This window comes from Helianthus annuus, chromosome 5, assembly GCF_002127325.2.
Source record: "Helianthus annuus cultivar XRQ/B chromosome 5, HanXRQr2.0-SUNRISE, whole genome shotgun sequence".
Lineage (NCBI taxonomy): Eukaryota > Viridiplantae > Streptophyta > Magnoliopsida > Asterales > Asteraceae > Helianthus > Helianthus annuus.
In genome coordinates, this window is record NC_035437.2 from 154,840,480 (window position 1) to 154,864,862 (window position 24,383).

At 35.7% G+C, this 24,383-nt stretch overlaps 2 protein-coding genes across 3 annotated transcripts; both read left to right on the forward strand.

Moving 5' to 3' along the window:
- Nucleotides 1-1,482: 1,482 nt before the first annotated feature.
- Nucleotides 1,483-19,002, forward strand: LOC110941666. 2 transcript variants are annotated; one of them, XM_035990299.1, is made up of 12 exons: nt 1,483-3,335; nt 3,745-3,902; nt 4,765-6,243; nt 6,280-6,604; nt 7,077-7,234; nt 8,256-9,435; nt 11,097-11,254; nt 11,919-13,050; nt 14,092-14,249; nt 15,251-16,409; nt 17,865-18,022; nt 18,133-19,002. In XM_035990299.1, exons 1-12 carry the CDS (start codon nt 1,535-1,537, stop codon nt 18,808-18,810), a joined length of 8,544 nt encoding a protein of 2,847 aa, XP_035846192.1. In that variant the 5' UTR covers nt 1,483-1,534; the 3' UTR covers nt 18,811-19,002. The 2 variants fall into 2 exon arrangements, with proteins under 2 accessions (XP_035846192.1, XP_022039021.1); XM_022183329.2 differs by having other exon boundaries at nt 4,765-6,604.
- Nucleotides 19,003-20,511: 1,509 nt separating this feature from the next.
- LOC110941667 (U2 small nuclear ribonucleoprotein A') lies at nt 20,512-23,582 on the forward strand. The gene is made up of 8 exons (XM_022183331.2): nt 20,512-20,675; nt 20,800-20,840; nt 21,549-21,678; nt 21,753-21,958; nt 22,093-22,260; nt 22,754-22,804; nt 22,960-23,088; nt 23,298-23,582. Exons 1-8 carry the CDS (start codon nt 20,594-20,596, stop codon nt 23,301-23,303), a joined length of 813 nt encoding a protein of 270 aa, XP_022039023.1. The 5' UTR covers nt 20,512-20,593; the 3' UTR covers nt 23,304-23,582.
- Nucleotides 23,583-24,383: the final 801 nt, after the last annotated feature.

A 24,383-nucleotide genomic window follows, 5' to 3' on the forward strand; every position in this document is an offset into this window, starting at 1 on the left:
GTTGCAAGCGCACTTGCCCTCCTCCGATTCTGCGACGCCAAGCTGCGGAAAATCTCAAATGTTGACCCGATTTTGACTCGGATTAGGTGAAATCATCACAGCATCATGGTGAACAAGCATAACAGAACAAGTAACAACACACACCACGAAAGAACAGTTGTCTCTCTGTCTCTCTCTCTCTCAATACATATACATATATAACAGAGGGTTGTTGAAGATAATGAAAATCACTGGCGGAAAGAGCCGGCAACCACCCTCAGAAACCCTTGCTCCTCTCTGCCTCATAGAGTAAACTGCCATTTCGATCCAGATCTGTAGTGCCACCACCGTCACTCCACCCACCACCGCCCCACCACCTGCCCTCTCGCTAAAACCATCCAAAAAAGACGCACAGCCGCCGGAGCTTCTGCTTCATTCTTTCACCGCCACCACCGCCACCACCAATCTCTCTGATCTCTAACCCCCACAAACAATCAGATCAAAATATTTCTGATTTCGATTCAGATCTGAAACTCAAAGCTTTTCTCTCCAATACACACGAATGAGAGAGAAACATGAGAGAGAGAGAGGAACGCAGAGATGACGATGACGATGGTGGATCTGAGTTTCGGTAGGACGACGCCGGAGTGGTGCTCAGGTGGGACGATGATGATGATTTATTTGGGGATTATGTTGATCGATCTAGGTCTCAACTTAACTGATCAATTTAGAGAGAGAAGAGAGAGAGTCTGTTAGAGTTTTATGATGATGATGATGATGATTTATTTGGGGATGAAGTTAATTAAGAAAATGTAAAATGAAAAGCAAAATGACCAAAATGCCCCTGCACTACATGACAAAATAGGAGGTTGCAACAGTCAAAAAAATAGGGTTTTTGGATTTTGGACTAAAATGGCAACAAAATGCAAACCACAGGGACCCAGATGTAATAAGTTTGAGATTTGGACTAAAGTGGCAAAACTGGCCAAACCACAGAGACCAAAATGGCAAGAAGCTAGAAAATACAACTAACGCGATTACAATTTAAAAACACACCAATCTTTTCAAAAGAATATTGTTAATTGAGGATCTATTTTTTATCCAAAGATAAACTAAAAATTTTATGTCTTTCACTACTTTAGACCATGAGTAATCTGCATTATAGGGCGTGAAGTGACTTGATAATGCTCTCAACACCACCCCGTGGACTTTACTGGGCATGAAGAGAATAACAAAATTAGAAAATAATGATAAAATGATAGCATTAAAACGATAGAAAATGTTGATATGATAGAAAATGTCCCTCACGGGCATAATAATAAATAACTTTTGTTCAACCTTTTAATTATTATTATTATTATTATTATTATTATTATTATTATTATTATTATTATTATTATTATCTACCATATTTATCGTCAACAAAATAATATTTTATTATTATTATTATTATCATTATTAATGCTAAACTTATCATTAATTATTTATATAAAGATATATGCTCCTTTTCTTGTAACAGTTACCTCTCCGATCACCCACCGGAGCCCCACCGTCGATGGACACCATCTCCGGTCTCATCAACTTACAGAATCAGTCATCCCTCCCAACATCACCACCTACACCTCCTCCTTCAACATCAAAACAACCACCACACATCACAACCACCACTCTCACCGCCGATATACCATTCTCCACCTCCATCAACCAACTCCACACCTTCTCCACCGCCTTATCAGCATTCCTCAACCACTACGACGACTTGCAGACTCATATCAATTTCATTAACTCATCAATCGACTCCAAATTGCCACCTCATCTCGTCGAAACGGTTAGCCCTAATTTATTAGAAAGTTATAGTGATCAAACGATAACCGCTTCACCAGAAGTCGTTGCGTTAGAACGAAACCCTAAGGATTGTGATAGCACCGATTTTTCGCATAATTATGGAGAAACTGATGCTTCGAATAAGCTTGAAGTTGTTGATGTATCGAAGAATGTTGAAGAGATTGATGTATTGAAGAAACATGTGGAAACTGATGCTTTGAAGAAGCCTGTTGCAGAAACTTTTGTTGATCAAGCGATAGATGATGTTATAGAAGCTATTGTTTCAGAACAAAACCCTAAGGAAAGTGAAAGTGATTGCCAACGGAATCATGAGTCTGCAACTGCCGATTTTTTGCCCAATTTTGAAGAATTTGATGCTTCGAAGATGCTTGAAGTTGTTGATGTGTCGAAGAATGTTGAAGAGATTGATGTATTGAAGAAACATGCGGAAACTGATGCTTTGAAGAAGCCTGTTGCAGAAACTTTTGTTGATCAAGCGATAAATGATGTTCTAGAAGCTATTGTTTCAGAGCAAAACCCTAAGGAAAGTGAAAGTGAAAGTGATTGCCAACGGAATCATGAGTCTGCAACTGCCGATTTTTCGCCCAATTTTGAAGAATTTGATGCTTCGAAGAAGCTTAAAGTTGTTGTTGTTGATGTGTCAAAGAATTGTGGAGAAATGGATGCGTCCGAGAATTTTGTAGAAATTGATAGTTCGAAGAAGTGTGAAGAAATTGATGTATTGAAGAAACATGTAGAAACTTTTGGTGATCAAAGTATAACTGCTGTTCCTGAAGCTGTTGTTTTAGAACAAAAGCCTAACGGAACGGCTACGAGTGGCGAACGGAGCAATGAAATCAATGTGAGGACACCTGAAGGCCTTGAAGAAACTTATATCGGTAAGGATCCTCAAGGAATTGATGTACTGCAGAAGCCTGAAGAAAATAATTGCAATTCGAAGAAGCAAAGAAAGCGAAGAAAAACTGGTAAACATAAGAAGGATAAGGATCAGGAAACTGCTTTAAACAAGTTTGCGGGGAAATTGCAATTCTTGTGTGAAAACATGATTACTAGGGAAATGAGGTGGCATGTAGCAAAACATTTATCTGAAACGTTTAATCTTCGCGAGGAAATTATTAAGGCGTTGAAGCTGGCTAAAGATCCTGCAAAACTCGTTCTAAACTGCACTGGCAATTTTTTTGGACAGGAAACTGCAGGAAGGCTGGCTTCAGTCTTGGTGTTGGAGTGTTTTGTGATGATCAGTAATGATGATGGCATTGAGATCGAGAAAAGAGAACGCGAACGTGCATTAAATAATGCTGTAATTTGGAGAAACCGGATGATCAACGAAGGTGGTTTTGGAAAAACGGACGAGGTTGATGCCAGGGGTTTGCTTCTGCTTATCAGTGGATTTGGGATTCAAGATGATGTTTTCAAGATTCAAGATATTGTGGATTTGATTCGGGCTAGTAATGTGAAGGGAATATCAACCGCACTTCGTCGTTCAGCTTTTCTTATGCCAAAAATTCCAGGTTTATCGCTTTTATATGTTAATTTATTGTACTTTAAAACCTCTATAAATGCATACCCTCAGGGCAAGAGGAAATATCGTTTGTTGGCGTCATTTATTTATTTGTTGATGATGATAACTACAGATAACAATTATAATAACAATTATGGACTGAAGAAATTATTCATTTGGGTTGTGTTGTGTGTGATTAAGCTAACATGGCATATGCATATGCATTTGGGTTGAAGCATCGTATGTATAATGTAGGAGAATTATTATGGTGGATATAACTAAACTGACTTTTAAGTTTTAAGGGTGGATACAAATATATGATAATGAATCTAGGTTAAATTTTAAACATTCATATATTGTTATTTTTTTTTTTAACTTCATGAGCTAAACTCTATTCTGGTAAATTATACTTGTTTCAGATGTAATTTCATTGATGGTGAAGAATAATCTAGAAATTGAAGCTGTTGATATTGCCTATACGTTCGGGTTGGAGGATACGTGTAACTCTCAGAACATATTGACGACATATTTGCACAATAAAATTAAAGATATTCAGAACGATTCGCCTTTCCAAACGGTAACCAATACCCTCTCTCTCTCTCTCTCGTACTAAGTATAGTAGAATCTTGTTTGGTTTTGTGCCATCTTCTCAATTAGAACACTTTCTTTTTTAGTAAACTTAAAATCTCAAATTAGTTGCCCCTTTTTATCACTTGAAAGAATTCAAGCAGAATCCCATATATGATTATTGAACTTTTTGTCGGTAATCGTCAAATATGATTACAAAATATGATTAAGGTAAGTTTGGTAACGTAGTTTGGTCTTATTTCCACCTAAAGGACTATAGTAATTTCCTTTTTTTACTTATAAAAAAAACTAAGTTTCAACTATTTTAGGTAAAAAAAGTGATCAAACTTTCGAAAGTTCCATGTAGGGGAATCTGACCACATTGGTCAATATGATGTCAGTATTTAACCGGCGTGCAACCTGTTGACTTTTTTCCCATCGTGGTGCTGACATTAAATTGATGTGGGATTTGATTACTGGTTAACTTGCATGGTTTTGAGTGTCGGGCCGGGTCGTTTTTTGGAGTGAGAAAATCTATATTCCTTAAGTAGACATATGACCAAACAATGTTACCTTTCTATGCAAATTTGGCAGTGCAATAATGTATTAATGTTACACTTTGGGCAACTTTTGACCCATTTGACAATTGTTTTTAAAATATTACCTTTTTGGACAATTAGAATTTATGTATAGCCCGGATCAACCTATTTATAAGCAAATGGGTCTAAAATGCCATCCTTAAATTGAGTAATTGATCTATTCAACTATTTTCACCCTATTTTGTCATTTATTAAAGGGTAACCAACTCAAAACATTACCTACGAAGTATACAAGAGACCAAATATCGATGTTTGTGATTTTTTAATTTGCAGTTGGAGACAATGAAGCAGCAGTTTATTGATCTGAAATCGGTAAAACAATGTTTAGAATCTCACAGTGTTAATCCTTCGACGCTTCTTCCCGACTACAAAATCAATGAAAAAATACAAAATCTCGAGAAGAAACATGTAGAAACTTTTGGTGATCAAAGTATAACTGCTGTTCCAGAAGCTGTTGCTTTAGAACAAAAGCCTAACGGAACGGCTACGAGTGACGAACGGAGCAATGAACTCAATGTTAGGGCACCTGAAGGCCTTGAAGAAACTTATATCGGTAAGCATCCTCAAGGAATTGATGTACTGCAGAAGCCTGAAGAAAATTATTCTTCAAGGAGTCCAGAAGAAACCTACACTTCGAAGAAGCAAAGAAAGCGAAGAAAAACTGGTAAACGTAAGAAGGATAAGGATAAGGATAAGGAAACGGCTTCAAATAAGCTTGAAGTTGTTGATGTATCGAAGAATGTTGAAGAGATTGATGTATTGAAGAAACATGCGGAAACTGATGCTTTGAAGAAGCCTGTTGCAGAAACTTTTGTTGATCAAGCGATAAATGATGTTTTAGAAGCTATTGTTTCAGAGCAAAACCCTAAGGAAAGTGAAAGTGATTGCCAACGGAATCATGAGTCTGCAACTGCCGATTTTTCGCCCAGTTTTGAAGAATTTGATGCTTCGAAGAAGCTTGAAGTTGTTGTTGATGTGTCAAAGAATTGTGGAGAAATGGGTGCGTCTGAGAATTTTGTAGGAATTGATAGTTCGAAAAAGTGTGAAGAAATTGATGTATTGAAGAAACATGTAGAAACTTTTGGTGATCAAAGTATAACTGCTTTTCCAGAAGCTGTTGTTTTAGAACAAAAGCCTAACGGAACGGCTACGAGTGGCGAACAGAGCAATGAAATCAATGTGAGGTCACCTGAAGACCTTGAAGTAACTTATATCGGTAAGGATCCTCAAGGAATTGATGTACTACAGAAGCCTGAAGAACATTATTCTTCAAGGAGTCCAGAAGAAACCTACACTTCGAAGAAGCGAAGAAAAATTCGTAAACGTAAGAAGGATAAGGATAAGGAAACGGCTACGAGTGGCGAACGGAGCAATGAAATCAATGTGAGGATACCTGAAGGCCTTGAAGAAACTTATATCGGTAAGGATCCTCAAGGAATTGATGTACTGCAGAAGCCTGAAGAAAATTATTCTTCAAGGAGTCCAGAAGAAACCTACACTTCGAAGAAGCAAAGAAAGCGAAGAAAAACTGGTAAACGTAAGAAGGATAAGGATAAGGAAACGGCTTTAAACAAGTTTGTGGGGAAATTGCAATTCTTGTGTAAAAACATGATTACTAAGGGACTGAGGTGGCATGTAGCAAAACATTTATCTGAAATGTTAAATCTTCGCGAGGAAATTATTAAGGCGTTGAAGCTGGCTAAAGATCCTGCAAAACTCGTTCTAAACTGCACTGGCAATTTTTTTGGACAGGACAGTAGATCATTCTGCAAAGATTTGGGGAATAAGGAAACTGCAGGAAGGCTGGCTTCAGTCTTGATGTTGGAGTGTTTTGTGATGATCAGTAATGATGATGGCATTGAGATCGAGAAAAGAGAACGCGAACATGCATTAAATAATGCTGTAATTTGGAGAAAACGGATGATCAGAGAAGGTGGATTTGGACACACGGACGAGGTTGATGCCAGGGGTTTGCTTCTGCTTATCAGTGGATTTGGGATTCAAGACGATGTTTTCAAGATTCAAGATATTGTGGATTTGATTCGGGCTAGTAATGTGAAGGGAATATCCACCGCACTTCGTCGTTCAGCTTTTCTTATGCCAAAAGTTCCAGGTTTGTTGCTTTTTTTATGTTAATTTCTTGTACTTTAAAACCTTGATAATTGCATATCCTCAGGACAAGAGGAAATATCGTTTAGTGTCGTTATTTATTTATTTATTTATTTGTTGATGATGATGATAACTACAAATAACAATAATAATAATAATAACAATTATGGACTGAAGAAAATTATTCATTTGGGTTGTGTGTGATTAAGCAAACATGGTATATACATTAGATTTTTGTTCTTACTTTTGTTGCGTGAATAAAACCATATACATATTCGCATCACTAGACTTGTACAATGGTTGCATGATGCAAACTTCTTGTTATTTCATTCTTATAACTAAACTGACTTTTAAGGGTGGATACTGGGTATAAATATATGATAATGAATCTAGTTTAAATTTTAAACATTCATATATTCATTATTTTTTTAACTTCGTGAGCTAAACTATTTTCTGGTAAATTATACTTGTTTCAGAGGTAATTTCTTTGATGGTGAAGAATAATCTGGAAATTGAAGCTGTTGATATGGCCTATACATTCGGGTTGGAGGATACGTCTAACTCTCGGAACATATTGACGACATATTTGCACCATAAAATTAAAGATATTCAGAACGATTCGCCTTTTCAAAAGGTAACCATTACCCCCTCTCTCTCTCTCTCTTGCTTGTACTAAGTATAGTATAATCTTGTTTGGTGTTGTGCCGTCTTCTCAATTAGAAAACTTCCTTTTTTGGTAAACTTTAAATCTTAAATCACTTGCCCCTTTTTTATCACTTGAAAGAATTCAAGCAGAATCCCATATATGATTATTGAACTTTTTGTCCGTAATTAGTGCATCAAATATGATTACAAAAGTTATATTTTATTTCAATACGGGCAAAGTGCAAATTAAGGTAAGTTACTAAAGTTAGGTAACATTGTTTGGTTATCTTTCTACTTGAAGGAGTAGAGTATTTTCTTTTTTACTTCAATAAAAGACTCAGTTTCAACTTTTTTTTGGCAAAAAGGGGATCAAACTTGCGAAAGTTCCATGTAGGGGAATCTGACCACATTGGTCAAAATGACGTCATATATAACTGGCTTGCAACCTGTTGACTTTTTTCCTGACGTGGTGCTGACATGACATTGATGTGGGATTTGAAGACTAGTTAAATTGCATGGTTTCGAGTGTCGGGGTCGGGTCGTTTTTTGGAGTGAGAAAACCTATATTCCTTTAAATAGAAACGTGACCAAACAATGTTACAATTGAACCAGGGAAAATTGTATTAGATTAAGGTTGTGTACTTAGGGTTGCAATATTATAGTGTTTATATAGAACACCATATTACAATCAAGTCCCTAAAATATCACCTAATTATATTGTCTAATAGTTACCTTTAATGTATTAAAGTCACACTTTGGGCAACTTTTGACCCATTTGACAACTGTTTTTAAAATATTACCTTTTTGGACAGTTAGAAATTATCTATAGCGCGTATCCACCTATTTATAAGCAAATGCGTCCCTAAATTGAGTAATTGATTTGTTCAACTGATTTCGCCCTATTTTGTCATTATTAAAGGGTAATCAACTCAAAACATTACATATGAAATATATGATTGGTCAAACGTATGAGGGACCAACATTTATGTTTGTGATTTTTTAATTTTCAGTTGGAGGCAATGAAGCAGCAGTTAATTGATCTGAAATCGGTAAAACAATGTTTAGAATCTCACAGTGTTAATCCTTCGACGCTTCTTCCCGACTTCAAAATCAATGAAAAAATACAAAATCTCGGGAAAGAAGTAAACGAATCGAAATTAATCCAAAAAAGGGAGTCCTTAGAAAACTCAATTCATCAGGAAGCAAAGCGTGCTTGTTTTGGTCATGAAAACATGCCACATCAGCATGAATCTGCAACGACGCCTGATAGCACCGACTTTTTGCACAATTATGAAGAAATTGATACTTCGAAGAACCTTGTTGATGTGTCGAAGAATTCTGAAGAAATCGATGTGTCTGAGAATCCTGTAGAAATTGATACTTCAAATACGCTTGAGGAATTTGATGCTTTGAAGAGGCATGAAGAAATCGATACATTGATGAAACATGCAGAAACTAATCCTTTGAAGAAGCAGGAAGAAACTGTTCCAGAAGCTATTGTTTCAGAACAGCACCCTAACGGAATGGCTACTAATGGCGAACAGAGTCATGAAATTGTTACGGAAACTGAAAGCTTAGAAGAAATTAATGTATCGAATAAGCCTAAGCCTGAAGAACTTGATACTCGGATGATTCCAGAAGAAACTGTTTTAGAAACTTCTGTGGTTTCTGTGTTACGATCCTTTTGTGAAAGCATGTGTCCTAGGCAACTGAGGCGGCATGTAGCAACACATTTTTCTGAAATGGTTTATCTTCGTGAGGAAATTGCAAAAGCGTTGAAGCTAGCGAATGATCCTGCAGAACTTGTTATAAGCAGCATTGGCAAATTCTTTGTCAGCCACACTAGATCATTCCACGATGACTTTCAAAATTTATCAAGAATGGCTGCGGTTTTGATCTTGGAGTGTTTTGTGATGATAAGCAGTGATGATGGCATTAAGATCGTGAAAAGAGACCGCGAATGTGCAGCAAAAGATGCTTCAATTTGGAAAAAACGGATGATCGAAGACGGTGGTTTTGGAAAAACGGACGAGGTTGATGCCAGGGGTTTGCTTTTGTTTATCAGTGGATTTGGGATTCAAGATCATGTTTTCAAGCCTCAGGATATTATGGATTTGATTCGAGCTAGTAATTGGAAGGGAATATCAACCGCACTTCGTCGTTCAGTTTTTCTTATGCCAAAAATTCCAGGTATGTTGCTTTTATATGTTAATCTATACTATATAAAATCAATGTGTGACGTGTCATCCATTGGAGACGTCTACTTTTTGATTTTCCCGCCTCTCTTTCTTACTTATCTTATATTAATCAAATAAATAATAAATTAAATTAAATTTTATCCTACTTTGAATGTCAAATAGAGTCCTTCTATTTTTTCTAATAAAATATTATCCTAAAATTAAAATTGTTAATTTAAGATATTTTCAAATAAAACATAGTGTTTATCACGAAAACCAAACTTTGTATTAATATATTGTTTATTTTTATTATCATTATAAAAAAATTATATCGATTTTATTACATGATTTATAAATCAAATTGTCGGAATTGGTACCAACATTTTATCACTCAAATGGCTGCTGATTTGCTTCTTAAATACGGAGTAATATATCTTCTTTTCAAGAACCATCTCCGCAATCACCCTATCCATCGCATATCGAGTATATCTGTTAGTTTTTTTAAAGATAACTTTTTATATTATTTGGTATATAAAATTAAAGATATAAGTTTTTTATTATTTGGTATATAAAATTAGATTTATTGTACACGGTTTTTTTTTAAATATATAAGCTTTTTATTATTTAGTATACAAAATTACATTTATTCAAACGTGTGTTAAACGATGTTTTTAAAGATATATTGTTTTTATTATTTATCATATAAAGTTACATTTATTCAACCCGCGTATAGTTTCTTATACTTGAAAACCTCGATAAATGCATACCCTCAGGACAAGAGGAAATATCGTTCAGTGTCGTTATATATTTATTTGTCGATGATGATAACTAAGGATAACAATAATAATAAGTATGGACTGAAGAAAATTATTTATTTGGTGTGTGTGTGGTTAAGCAACAATGGTATATACATTAGATCTTTCTTCTTTTGTTGCGTGAATAAAAAATGCCATGCCATACCATAACTTTCAAGGGGATAGTGCATTGGTAATTGCTTGAGGCCCTCTCACAAGTTTTTTTTTTTTTTTTTTTTTTTTTTTTTGTTAATCTTAAATTCCATTTAACACAAGTTTAAATAAAGCTTCCGACGCTTTTCAACCTTTAACCCCATAGAAGGCCACTTGCCTGGCACAATCTGCGTTTTACCTGATCCCATTGCTTAGCAATGTATGGGTTGGGTCACGTGAGTTTTTTGGTAATGGGTTCTCATGGTTACCCACAAAATAAACTGGAATATGCCATAATTTGAAGCATTAGATGTATAATGTAGGAGAATTATGCTAAACTATTTGCTTTGAATTAGAACCATATACACATTCTTGATGGGCATCACTAGACTTGTAGACCATGGTTGCATGACACAAACTTCTTGTTTCATTTTTATAACTAGACTGACTTTTAAGGGTGGATATAAATATATGGTGATGAATCTATAGGTTAAATTTTACTTTGAATTAGAACCATATACACATTCTTGATGGGCATTGCTAGACTTGTACCCTGGTTGCATGACACAAACTTCTTGTTGTTTCATTTTTATAACTAGACTGACTTTTAAGGGTGGATATAAATATATGGTGATGAATCTATAGGTTGTTAAATTTTAAGCATTCATATTTTATTTTTTTATATTCATGAGCTAAACTATATTCTGGTAAATTATACTTGTTTCAGAGGTAATTTCTTTGATGGTGAAGAATAATTTAGAAATTGAAGCTGTTGATATGGCCTATACATTTGGGTTGGAGGATACGTGTAACTCTCAGAACATATTGACGACATATTTGCACAATAAAATTAAAGATATTCAGAATGATTCACCTTTTCAAAAGGTAACCAATACCCCCCCCCCCCCCCCTCTCTCCTCTGGTGTTGTGCCATCTTCTCAATTAGGACATTTTCTTTTTTTCGTAACTTTAAATCTCAAATTAATTGCCCCTTTTTATCACTTGAAATTCAAGGAGAATCCCATATACGATTATTGAACTTTTTTGTTGGTAAATAGTGCGTCAAATATGATTACAAAAGTTGTATTTTATTTCAATACGGGCAAAGTGTATTTTTAAGGTAAGTTAGGTAACATAGTTTGGTCAGGTCGTTTATTGGAGTGGGAAAATCTACATTCCTTTAAATATAAATAGGACCAAACATTGTTACCTTTCTATGCAAATTTGGCAGTGCAATAATAGTATAACTTTTTGAGTAAACTGATTTAAGGAGTCTTAATGTATTAAGGTCACACATTGGGCAACTTTTGACCCATTTGACAATCGTTTTTAAATTATTACCTTTTTGGATAGTTAGAATTTATGTATAGCCCTGTTCAATCAACCTATATATTGAGTGATTGATTTGTTCAACTAGTTTCACCTATTTTGTCATTATTAAAGGGTAACCAACTCAAAACTCAAAACATTACATACGATATATATGATTATACGGTTGGTCAAATGTACGAGGAACCAAGACTGATGTTTGTGATTTTTTAACTTCCAGTTGGAGGCATTGAAGTCGGTAAAACAATGTTTGGAATCTCACAATATTGATCCTTCGACCCTTCTTCCCGACTTCAAAGTCAATGAAGAAATACAAAATCTCGAGAAAGAAGTAAACGAATCGAAATTAATCCAAAAAAGGAAGTCTTTAGATAACTCAATTCATCAGGAAGCAAAGCGTGCTTGTATTGGTCATGAAAGCAAAGCGGCTAAAGAATTTGATGTATCGAAGAATCCTGAAGAACAAAACCCTAACGGAGTGGCTTCTAATGGCGAACAAAGCCATGGAAATGTTACAGCTTCTGAAACCCTAGAAGAAAGTAATATATCGAATAAGCCTGAAGAAATCGATAATTTGATGAAGCCTGAACAGACTGAAGAAACTGTTGTATTGAAGAAGCCTGAAGAACTTGGTACTTCAATGATTCCAGAAGAAATCGATACTTCAAAGAATCGAGAAGAAACTGATATTTGGAAGAAGCCTGAAGAAACTGTTCCAGAAACTTCTTGTGCGGTTCCAGAAGCCATTGTTTCAGAACAAAACCCTAATAGAACGGAAACTGAAGCTTCAAAGAAGTCTGTAATTTCTGTGTTACAATTACAAGCCTTTTGTCAAAGCATGAATTCTACGCAACTGAAGCAGCATGTAGCAGCTCATATTTCTGAAATGATTAATCTTCGCGAGGAAATTGTAAAAGCGTTGAAGCTAGCGGAAGATCCTGCGAAACTCGTTTTAGGCTGCATTATCAGGCGCGGGTTTCGTGCCAACCGCAGGTTTCCTGTCAGCCGCACAGTCGTCCACGATAACAAGCAAAGGTTATCAAGAATGGCTGCAGTTTTGATTTTGGAGTGTTTTGTGATGATCAGCAGCGATGGCATTGAGATCGAGAAGAGTGACCAGGAATGTGCGGCAAAAGCTGCTGTTGATTGGAAAATACGGATGCTCAAAGAAGGTGGTTTTGGAAAAACGGACGAGGTTGATGCTAGGGGTTTGCTTTTGTTTATCAGTGGATTCGGGATTCAAGATCATGTTTTCAACCCTCCGGATATTATGGATTTGATGCGAGCTAGTAATTGGAAGGGAATTTCCACTGCGCTTTGTCGTTCGGCTTTTCTGATCCCCAAAATGCCATGTATGTTGCTTTTTTGTCTCTATTTCTTATTACCTTAAAAACCTCGATTAATAAATACCCTCATAGCCAGAAGAAATATTATTTATTTATTTATTTATTTATTTATTTATTGATAATGATAACAATGTTAATAACAGTTATGGACTGAAGAAAATTATTCAAATTGTCCATGTGGTGTTTGATGTGTTGATCAAACAAATATGATATGTACATTAGATCTTTGTTCTTATTAGGGGTGCTAAACGGGTCGTGTTCGTGGGTTGGCAGGTCCAACCCAACCCGAACCTGAAAATTTTAGACGAACCCGAACACGACCCGAATCCGAAGATCGTGTCATCTATATGAACCCGAACATGAACCAAATATTCGCGGGTTGAGCCGAACACGACCCGTTCAACCTGAATTTTTAAGTCATACTTATGGCATAAAATACCCACCCAATTTAATTTATGACATAGAACATATTGTAATAAAATATAATATAAATGGGTTAAACGGGTCATGTTCGTGGGTTGGCAGGTCCAACCCGCTAACCCGACCCATCTAGCTAAACGGGTTCGTGGGTTCAACCTGAAACTGACTCAAACCCGTTTAGACTAAATCTAAACCCGTGAATTTCTTGTTAGGTTCGTGTCGGGTTTTCGGGCCGTGTCAGAAATTCATACCGCTAGTTCTTATATTCGTTGGCGAATAAAAACATTTCATGCCATACCATACCATCATGTTTAAGGGGGCAGCACCATGCAAGCTGCGTAGTAGGGTATTGGTGGGTCCCGTGAACAAGTATTAGATAGTATTTAGGGTTTATTAGTAAGATCCCACAGGCCCATTGTCGAAATGCGGCAAAGTTGATCCGTTTTATGGTGTTGGACAATCCCGATTCTTAGAAATACTTTTTTGGGGAAATGATCATATTTTAGGCTGCTGCAGCCTGCAACAAAACTAATAATAAATCTAGTTTGATTTTGAAACATTCACATATTCTCCTTTTAGTTTAATTCATGAGCTAGACTTTTTAATGGTGAACTGTACTTGTTTCAGGGGTAATTTTTTTGATGTTGAAGAATAATCTGGAAGTTGAAGCCGTCGATATTGCCTATACTTTTGGGTTGGAGGATATGTGTCACCCCAAGAACATATTGACGGAATATTTGAACAATAAAATTAAAGATTTTCAGAACAGTCCGCCGTTTCAAACGGTAACCAGTACTCTCTCTCTCTCTCTCTCTCTCTGTATTATAATCTTTAGGGCAATTTCATATATACCCCTACAAACTTGTAAAATATCATATATGCCCATGCAAAATTATAAATATCATATATACCCTTACAAAGTAGTTGAAATATCATATATACCCAATTCATTAAAAACAATTTAATAAATGACAGTTTTACATTTTTCTAAAACTTGAAATCTCATATATGACCTTTTAACTTCAAATATCATATTTACTCATTTCTAGCTTAATTTATTTAGCTTAAATATTATATATGGAGGATACTATTGTTTATGGGAAAAAATAAAAATGGGGAAAATAAATTTAAGCTTGAAATTTGTTATATAAAAATATGAAGTTAAAAGATGAGCATATATGAAAACTTGAAGTTAAAAAAATAAGGGTAAAATGATTATTTATTAGATTGTTTTTAATTTAATAAATTGAACACATTTGATATTTTAACTATTTTGTAAGGGCATATATGATATTTTTTAGTTTTGGTTAGGTATATATGAATTTTTTCAAGTTTGCAAGGGTATATATGAAATTAATCCTAATCTTTATGGTGTTGTGCTATCTTCTCAATTGGACCATGTTCTTTTCTAGTAACCTTTTAATCTCATAATACTTGCTCCTTTTAATCACTAGAAAGTTCCTTTTCTTCATACGGGTCAGAAGCCAACCTGACCTGAAACTCTTCTTATTTAAAGTTATTGAACTTTTTTTAAACTATAGTTGGCGTGTCAAATATGGGTACACAAGATTAAATTTATTTATGGGCAAAGTGTGTTATAGGGTGAGTTATTTAGTCATAAGCAAATGGGCCGGAACTGTCATCCCTAAATTGAGTAATTAATTTGGGTCAACTCGTTTCACCTGTTTTGTCATTAAAGGGTAACCAAGTCAAACATTTTATACGAAAATAATAGGTCACACGTACGAGGGACTAAAATTGGCGTTTGTGATTTTATAATTTTCAGAAGGAGGCAGTGGAGCAGCACTTATCTGATCTGAAATCGGTAAAACAATGTTTGGAATCTCACAACGTTGATCCTTCGACGCTTCTTCCCGACCATAAAATTAATAAAAAGATACAAAATCTTGAGAAAGAAGTAAAAAAATGGAAATTAATCCAGCCCTTAGAAAATCCGCTTCAGCAGGAAAACATGTCGAAAAATCCTGAAGAAATCCATACATGTGAAGAAATTGATCCATCAAAGAAACATTCAGAAACTGATACTTCGGAGAAGCCTGAAGAAACTGTTCCGGAAACTTCCTATGATGAAACCATAACAACCGTTCCAGAAGCCATTGTTTCCGAACAAAACCCTAATAGAACGAATAGTAATCGCAAACGGAGCGATGAAAACGTGAGGACACCTGAAAGCCTTGATGAAACCGATATCTGTAAGAATACAGAAGTAACTGTCATATTAAAGAACCCTGAAGAAGAATCTGATACTCCGATGATTCCGGAAGAAACTGATACTTCGAAGAAGCCTGAGGAAACTGTTCCGGAAACTTCTTCTGATCAAACCGAACCTGCGGTTCCAAAAGCGATTGTTACAGAACAAAACCCTAACAGAGTAGAAACCGAAGCTTCAAAGAAGTCTGCGATTTCTGAATTAGAATCGTTGTGTGAAAGCATGAGTTCTAAGGAACTGAAATGGCACGTAGCTGCAAATCTTTCCGAAATGATTAATTTTCGAAAGGAATTAGCAAAGGCACTTAAGCTCGCCAAAGATCCCGCAAATCTAGTTATAAACAGCATTGGCGCGTTTTTTGTACAGGACCGTAGAATGTTCTTGCAGAAGAAGCAAGATCTAGGAAGGAAGGCTGCGGTTTTAATTTTGGAGTGGTTTGTGATGATCAGCGGTGATGTCATCGAGATTGCGAAAAGTGACGTGGAATACGCAGCACAAGCGGCTGTTAATTGGAGAAAACGGATGATGAGAGAAGGTGGACCGAGACAAGCGGATGAGGTTGATGCCAGAGGTTTGCTTCTGCTTATAAGTGGATTCGGGATTCAAGATCATATTTTTGAGATTCGGGATATCGTGGATTTGATTAGAGCTAGTAATGTGAAGGAAATTTCGGCTGCGCTTCGTCGTTCGGTTTTTCTTGTCCCGAAAATTCCAGGTTTGTTGCTTTCTTATGTCGATTTCTTATACGTTAAAACTTCCGATAAATGTATACCTCAGGCCAGAAGAAATATGCAAGATGGTAAAAGGCTAAATGATTATTATTGAATGATTAGATTACAATATATATAGAGATTACGAGTAACCCTAGAAACCTAATTGGGCCCGTGGGCCCGGAGTAATATAGTTTAATACTCCCCCGCAGTCGTAACGGAAGGAAACTAGAAGCTTAGACTGATGAAAAAACCATGAAAAATAATAAACCCTCAAAGAAGATCTTCAATTTCGCCAGAATTCCATAATCTTGCAATATTCTTCAATCCATAATCTTTAATGATCCACAATCTTGAGTAACCCTAGAAACCTAACTGAGCCCGTGGGCCCATAATGATATAGTCTAATAAAATATTCGTCCAATGAGGTTATTTATTCATCGATAATGATAACGATGGTAATCCGAGGCTGGAAAAAAAATGTTCGTTTGGGAGGTTATACCGAAGTTGGCGTTTAATATGTGTGATTAAAATACAATTGACCTTAACGTACGAGCGTACGCGATGAGTATTCCGCATGTTATATGTTTCCGAGTTTGTTAAGCCGCACGTTATAGGTGTCCGGGTTTGTGAAGTAGTGTCCGGGTTTGTAAAGTACGCATGTTATATAGTGTCCAAGGTAGTGAATCCGCATGCTATAGGCTGTCAGGGTTTAGTGAATCCGCATGTTATAGGCTGTCAGGGTTTAGTTAAGCCGCATGTTATAGGCTGTCAGGGTTTGTGAAGCCGCATGTTATATTTTCACAGCGTACGCATCGTACGTTAAGGCCAGTTAAGGCCAATTGTACAATAACTGGCCTCTATATATGTATAGGAGCGTGCTCAATAGAAAACTAATTTTTTTTAAAGAAAAGTATCTTCGCATGTGTAGGTTATAAAAATAGATGTTTACACATATGTTGGTGATGTAACTGATAAGTTTTAGTACCGAATTATGTGAACAAATTATTCAATTGGCTTTCTATAATGTGGATAAAGTAAATGGATAGTCCTTGTGGTTTTCCAAATTTTGGATTTGGTCCCTAGCTTTTTTAAAAGTACAAGGATGGTCCAGGTGGTTTGCACTTTGTGACGCATTTAGTCCCCAAATTTTGCCAAAAGTACATGGATGGTCCTTGTGGTTTGCACTTTGTAACATATTTAGTCCCTAACTTGTACCCTTTGAGACCTTCAGATTTGTTGGCTTGTTGGTTGGGGACTAAATGCGTTACAGTCTTACAGAGTGCAAACCATAGGGACCGGACCATCTGTGTACTTTTGGAAAGCTAGGGACCAAATTCAAAATTATGGAAAGCCATAGGGACTATCCGTGTACTTCACTCTTTTTGACCCTTCATGTATTCATTTTGTGGTTAAATTCATGAGCTAAACTATTTTATGCTAAATTATACTCGTTTCAGAGGTAATTGATTTTATGGTGAAGAATAATCTGGAAATTGAAGCTGCTGATATAGCCTATACTTTCGGGTTGGAGGATAAGTGTCACCCTCTGAGCATTTTAGCGACATTTTTGCGCAGTCGCATTAAAAATATTCAAAACGGTTCTTTTTTTCACATGGTAACCAGTACCCTCTCTTCTTTCTATGCAATTTGCTTGTTAATAACAATATAGTTTTTTGAGTAAAATTTTCTAAAATTGGTGCTTGTGGTTTTTTTTTTTAATTTCAGTTGGAGGAAACGAAGCAGCAGTTACTTGATCTGAAATCTGTAAAACAATGTCTGGAATCTCACAACATTGATCCTTCAACACATCTTCCCGACTTCAAAATCAATGAAAAAATACAAAATCTCGAGAAAGAATTAAACGAAGAAAAACCAATCCAAAAGAGGAAGTCTTTAGATGGCCCGATTCATCAGGAAGCAAAACGTGCTTGTTTTGGCCACGAAAGCATGCCACCCCACCAAAGTCCCATTGACCATTATGGCATGAACCGGTATCACCAGTCAACACAGCTCAGCACCGGTTACCGAGACCTCCATAATAGTTACATCAGTAACTATTCCCCTTCATCTGTATATGTATATAATAATACACCTGCAATGCGTGAAACTATAACCAGCCCAGTGCCCAATGGTCCAGCCGGTGGTTTCACTGGTTCATATAACCATATGCACCATTCGGCTAATGTTCAACCTTATGGTTGGCATGGGCCATCTGTTCAGCATTATCCAAGACATGTTCAAACATATGATTCACAACCTTATGGTAGAGATAGACCACAGGGATGGGTCCCACCAGAACCGCTTCCACCATCTAACCCATCGCGTGGCTTTCCGAGAAGGCGGGGCCCATCCTCGGATCTCTACAGTTTTGCTGATAAAGTTGAAAAGGAATGCATGAGGTAGTAGTGTAAGTGATGCATAATGTTTAGTCTTACTTTACCTGAACTAGGGTCAACTTAATGTCTGTAGGTCGTTGTGCTTTGATACAACAGTTATTGTAACTCCTCTCTTTGATACAACAATTTTTGTAACTCTTCTCTTTGATACAACAGTTTTTGCAACTCTTCTCAAAAGTAGTGACGGTTTTTTACAAAATGATTATGTTTCTTAATTTATAGATATTTTATTAATTAGACTCATATAAGATGCTACTAAGCAAGGTTTGATACTAGAATTAACGAGACATATATACTCACTTTAAACTTGTAAAAGATTGTATCTCAAGTCATATTAATCGTATGATGCACTATATATGATACAGAATCCATGGTAATACTCAAATGGCTCAGTAACATATGATTTTATTCAACGGTCTTGAATCTTAAGGTTTTGGCCAAGTCGGTTGTATCAAGCCCCGAAGGTCAAGATTACAATATTCTAACCAAAACAGTCTAAGAAGTAATAAACCTTAGAGATCATAATATATAACCAATGAAACATATAAACTACGAAATTGAAATTTTAAGTGATTTAAAAGATTCTATAATAACTTCTCCTTTTGCTCTCTTGATTCTTGCCGATCTCCATCTTAGTTGTCAGTTAGGTCTGGTTGGGCTGGGCCAAATGATTTAGGTGTAAACAGTCATAAAACCATCTACGTATATCACATTTAAAGCAATAAGGACAAGTGTATCTTACGGTTAATATGATTTCCTAATTTAAATATAAGGTCTCTTCTTTGTATGTTTTTATCTGTGCCTTCTTCTATTTATTTTATAATAATAATAATAATAATAATAATTTGTTTGTAATGTTAATTTATAATATAAGACGAATTATATTGTTTCAAATATTTATTTGTACTGTGTTATAATACATATAACGAGAATGTAAAAGTAATTTTACAAATTGTACGACTTTAAACACATGGTACAATCCATTAAAACCAACCACCCTTGAATATTAAAAGTTCATAACTTTTTCACACGTTCATATTTTCTAAAAAATTAGAACCATAAAACAATTAACATGAGTGTATAATGGCAATAAAATTTTGCTTTCATACATTGAGTATAGTATTGTTATAGGATCTTTTTAACTTAAAAAAAAAACAGTTAAATATGATATATGATTACCAGTGTCTGTGTTTCCTGTCGTATTATGCGGATACTCCTCTGTTTTTTTTCAAAACATATATTTATTTCTTCTCTCATTTATAGGGGTGTAAACAAGGTGGAGCAACTTGAGAGCTGCTCTATATCGGATAGATAAATACCTCGAACAAGCCTGAAATATGAATTGTTTAATTATCAAGCCCGAGCTTGAGCTTTACATACAAAGCCCAAACAAACTTTATATTACTTTTTCTTTACATACAACATACATACTATTTAACATTGGTGAGCCAAACTTTAACTCGTTTAAGCTATCAAATCAAGCTCAAGCCAAGCTTTTAGCTCATTTAAAAAATTGTTTCCAAATTACCTCGAGCCGAGCCAAACTCGAGTTCTTACGTTATACTTTTGAGTCAAACTCGATCTCAGAAATAATAGTCTCGAACCAAACCAAACTCGATCTTCATCAAAACATGACTAGCCGGCTCCACTTGTTTACACCCTTCCTCCTTTATAGAAGCAAAGGGTAAAATGGTAAAAAAAAAATCCCTGGTTTGGTTCATTTGGGGTTTTAGCCACCACACCGTCTTCTCTTTCACAAACCAAAACCACGAACAAGAAGAAGAAGAAGAATGGTGAGACTTACAGCCGATTTGATATGGAAAAGCCCTCATTTCTTCAACGCTCTTCGCGAACGTGAACTCGATCTTCGAGGTTTTCATCCTTTAATCCTCTTTCACTTTTCACTGTAACCTAATACTTATGATTCGCATTCAAATATACATATATTCACGTTCCTATATCTGAATATGTTCTTTTAATTTTGCTCAATTTGCAGGCAATAAGATTCCTGAGATAGAGAATTTGGGCGCTACTGAGGTTAGTCTTCTTCTTTATCCAATTTCTAGGTTTTACAAATGTTAAATTAGGGATGAGATCCGTACTGGTATGGTATGGTATCTTACCTAACTGAATAATAAGCGTAATAATGTTACCGAAATTTAGCTAAAATTTAAACCTAATGTCGTACAGTATATGTTATGTTCGGTTGGTACCTTACCTGTATACATTAAAAGTAACGAACCACATAATACCGATGATTTGAGTTTAGCTAAATTTAAAACCGAATACAGTATCGTATATGTTTGGTCGGTACGTTAAAAATAACGAGCTAGTACAGTATATGTTATGTTCGGTCGGTACCTTACCTGTATACGTTAAAAGTAACGAACCGCATAATACCGATGATACCTAAGTTTAGCTAAATTTAAAACTGAATACAGTATCGTATATGTTACTTTGGTCGGTACCAGTGTGGTATAGTACGTTAAAAATAACGAACTAGTACAGTATGCAAGGGTACAGATAGATACCAAAATTGAGCTAAATTTAGAACTGAATACGTAAGGGTGCAGCGAATATGTTTGGTCGGTTCTGGTGTTCGGTTTGAAATTTTTCATCCTTAGTGTTAATGAGCTAAAGAAGGCAGATAGATGCGTCACTGGTGTGTAGTTTAGGGTTAGTAATTTAGTTTATTGTTACTATATGTTATTTGCTAATGTAGTTGATGATTTATTTTAATAACAGGATCAGTTTGACACTATTGATTTGTCTGATAACGAGATTGTGAAACTCGAAAACTTCCCTAATTTGAATAGGCTCGGAACATTGCTGCTTAATAACAACAGGATTACTCGTATTAACCCTAACATTGGAGGTATGATAATGCTTAGAGTTTTGTTTTGTTTGTTGTGAGTTTTATATGACAATTTATGGTGTTTGAATTTACAGAGTTCTTGCCGAAACTGCACTCTTTGGTTCTTACTAACAATCGGCTTGTTAACTTGGTTGAGATTGACCCACTTGCGTCACTCCCGAAACTACAGTACCTGAGCTTGCTGGACAATAACATTACAAAGAAACCGAATTATCGGTTGTATGTCATTCACAAGTTGAAGGCGTTACGTCTGCTTGATTTCAAGAAAGTGAAACAAAAGGTTCGTTAACTGTTCTCCATATGCTTATCTTTGCGGGATTGTTGGATTACTGGTAGTTGATCATGAATTTTCTTTTCATTTGTTTGTTAATCATGTGCAAAGTTTCCATTGATTGCTTATGTTGTGATTGATAGGAGCGAATTGAAGCAGCAAAGTTATTTGCGTCAAAGGAGGCTGAAGAGGAGGCTAAAAAGGAATCTGTGAAGACGTTTGTACCTGGTGAGGTTGCAACCGATGAGCCTAAGGAACAGGAGCCATCCAAACCAGTGGGCCCTACACCAGAGCAAATCATAGCTATAAAGGTATTATTATTATATGCACACATCATAGTTGTTAATGGCAAAGAGCGACAAATAGCGATAAGGTACCTATATGCTACATAGCGAAGAGTGGGCGCTATTTTATACATAGCGATACACTAGAAAAAAAAATTATATGTATATTATATCAAAATACCCTGGTATAGCTATTTTACATGTATATTTAACAAAAACCTAAAATCCAGCTATATTTAATCTCTATTTATATTAAAAAAAATAATAACTGAAATCCTGCTATTTATGGCTACATACCCTGTAGCAACCTTCGACCTATATGCTACGCTATTTGCTATAGCGACCATAGCAACCGCTATTGACAACATTGGCACACATGTACCTTAAATGCTTAAAAATTTTACAACTGTTGCCCTTTATAAAGTTCAAATTATTGTTTAAGTAGTATAAATGGTCATTTCATTTAGTTGATTAGTTAGCCACGGTTGTACTTATCGGTAACATCACATGTTATGTGCAGGCTGCCATTGTCAACTCTCAAACCCTTGAAGAGGTAGCAAGACTTGAAAAGGTGATTTTTTCGTGTTTTAAATAGATATGTTAAGGGTTTACAACTCTTAATATGTTAGAATTTTTTCTAGAATCAGTAATGTAATTGTATTTATAAAAAAAAGTGCTAATTTCTACTACGATTGTTTGATATGCTGCCATTGATGGTTAAATCAGGCTTTGAAATCTGGTCAAGTTCCAGCCGATCTTAATATCGGAAATACCAATTTGTCCAATGCAACAAGCAATCAAAGTGCCACAGATCAAGCAACTAAGGAAAATGACGGTCCTGCAGACATGGAGCAGGTAATAATTGAGACGTGTTTAATATTACTTATGTTTTCAGACCCGTCGTCCATTTATTACAAGTCAATTCAGGTCTTGTTTTATTAACAACGGGTCAACGGATACACTTGCAATTTTTTTCCTCAAAAGGAGACGGGTCAAACGGTATGACTTGCTGATATTGCCACCCGTGTGTATGTAGTGTAACTCTTATCTGTGAAATGTTGCAGGAATGAGCGTATGCTGAGGTGGACGGGGTTGTATATGGCGCGGGAAGTAGAATTTGGGAAGCATATCCAGATTGTTTACCGATTATCAAATGAAGTAAAGCCGGTGTTGTAGAATTAATATGACTGGAAGAAGTCGGTTTCGCCCTACAATACCCCTTTTATTATGTGCTTATTAGTTGAGAACTTGATACCAGTATCTGAGTTGTTATTTTGTAAACTGAGATGGAGAACAAAGTACTTTGAGGTAAAGAAAGGATCTTGCATGCTGCTTTCTTCTTTGATTTTGAAACTCACATTTGAAAAAAAAAGGTATTTCGATTCAGCTTGGTTTTCTTACTTAAGTCTGTAATGATGTTAGGGTGAAGGGAGTGGTTAAACATTTGGAATAGGTAAACTCCCAAGTCACCCAATCACATAGCGCCATGTCAATTGTTTACCTAATGCTAAAAACGTTGGCGGTAGTTTACCTAATGGGGTTTAGGTAAACTATTAAAAAAAAAATGTGTGATTGGTTGAGAAGAAATGGACCTCACCACACACCCTCTCTCTCCCCCTTTCCCTCCCTTCACCTAGTCGGTGAACCTTCACCGATTTCGCCCCCCATTTCGGTAAAGCTTGTTTGGTAAACATGTTGGCAATGGAGATGGGTCGGTACCGAGTGGGTTTACCGCCCCCACTCCGTTCACCCTTATAGCATTTTGAAATACCTAAATTTTTTCTTATTTGAATAAAAAGTATTAAACCAGGTCTATAGAATTATGATTTGTATGTAGTAATAATGTTATGTATGATTATTACGACCTTACTTGAACAGATCTGTTCTATAGGCTCGTACTTCTGTATTCTTGATTCCTAAGAAAAAAGGATACATATAGTTATTTCTGAAAATTAGTATCAAAGATAACACTTAAATGCTTCTTAAATATAATCCATAGCACTTCTAAAATTCACATATTTTATTGAGTAAATTTATAAATGATATATACCAACTTACATATGGTGTTCTTAAACTAAGGGTTTGAAAATTTTTAACTAAAAAAACACATTTTGTTATGATAAATTTGCAACACATTATGTTCTTTTTAC

Bases quoted from the DNA above. Each gene is read 5' to 3' on its own strand.
- LOC110941667 (XM_022183331.2), top strand. From the start codon at position 20,594: ATGGTGAGACTTACAGCCGATTTGATATGGAAAAGCCCTCATTTCTTC. The intron at 21,959-22,092 runs GTTCGTTAACTG...TGTGATTGATAG, and splicing joins TCAAGAAAGTGAAACAAAAG to GAGCGAATTGAAGCAGCAAA. The intron at 22,261-22,753 runs GTATTATTATTA...TGTTATGTGCAG, and splicing joins AGCAAATCATAGCTATAAAG to GCTGCCATTGTCAACTCTCA.
- LOC110941666 (XM_022183329.2), top strand. From the start codon at position 1,535: ATGGACACCATCTCCGGTCTCATCAACTTACAGAATCAGTCATCCCTC. The intron at 11,255-11,918 runs GTAACCAATACC...TTTAACTTCCAG, and splicing joins ATGATTCACCTTTTCAAAAG to TTGGAGGCATTGAAGTCGGT. The intron at 13,051-14,091 runs GTATGTTGCTTT...TACTTGTTTCAG, and splicing joins TCTGATCCCCAAAATGCCAT to GGGTAATTTTTTTGATGTTG.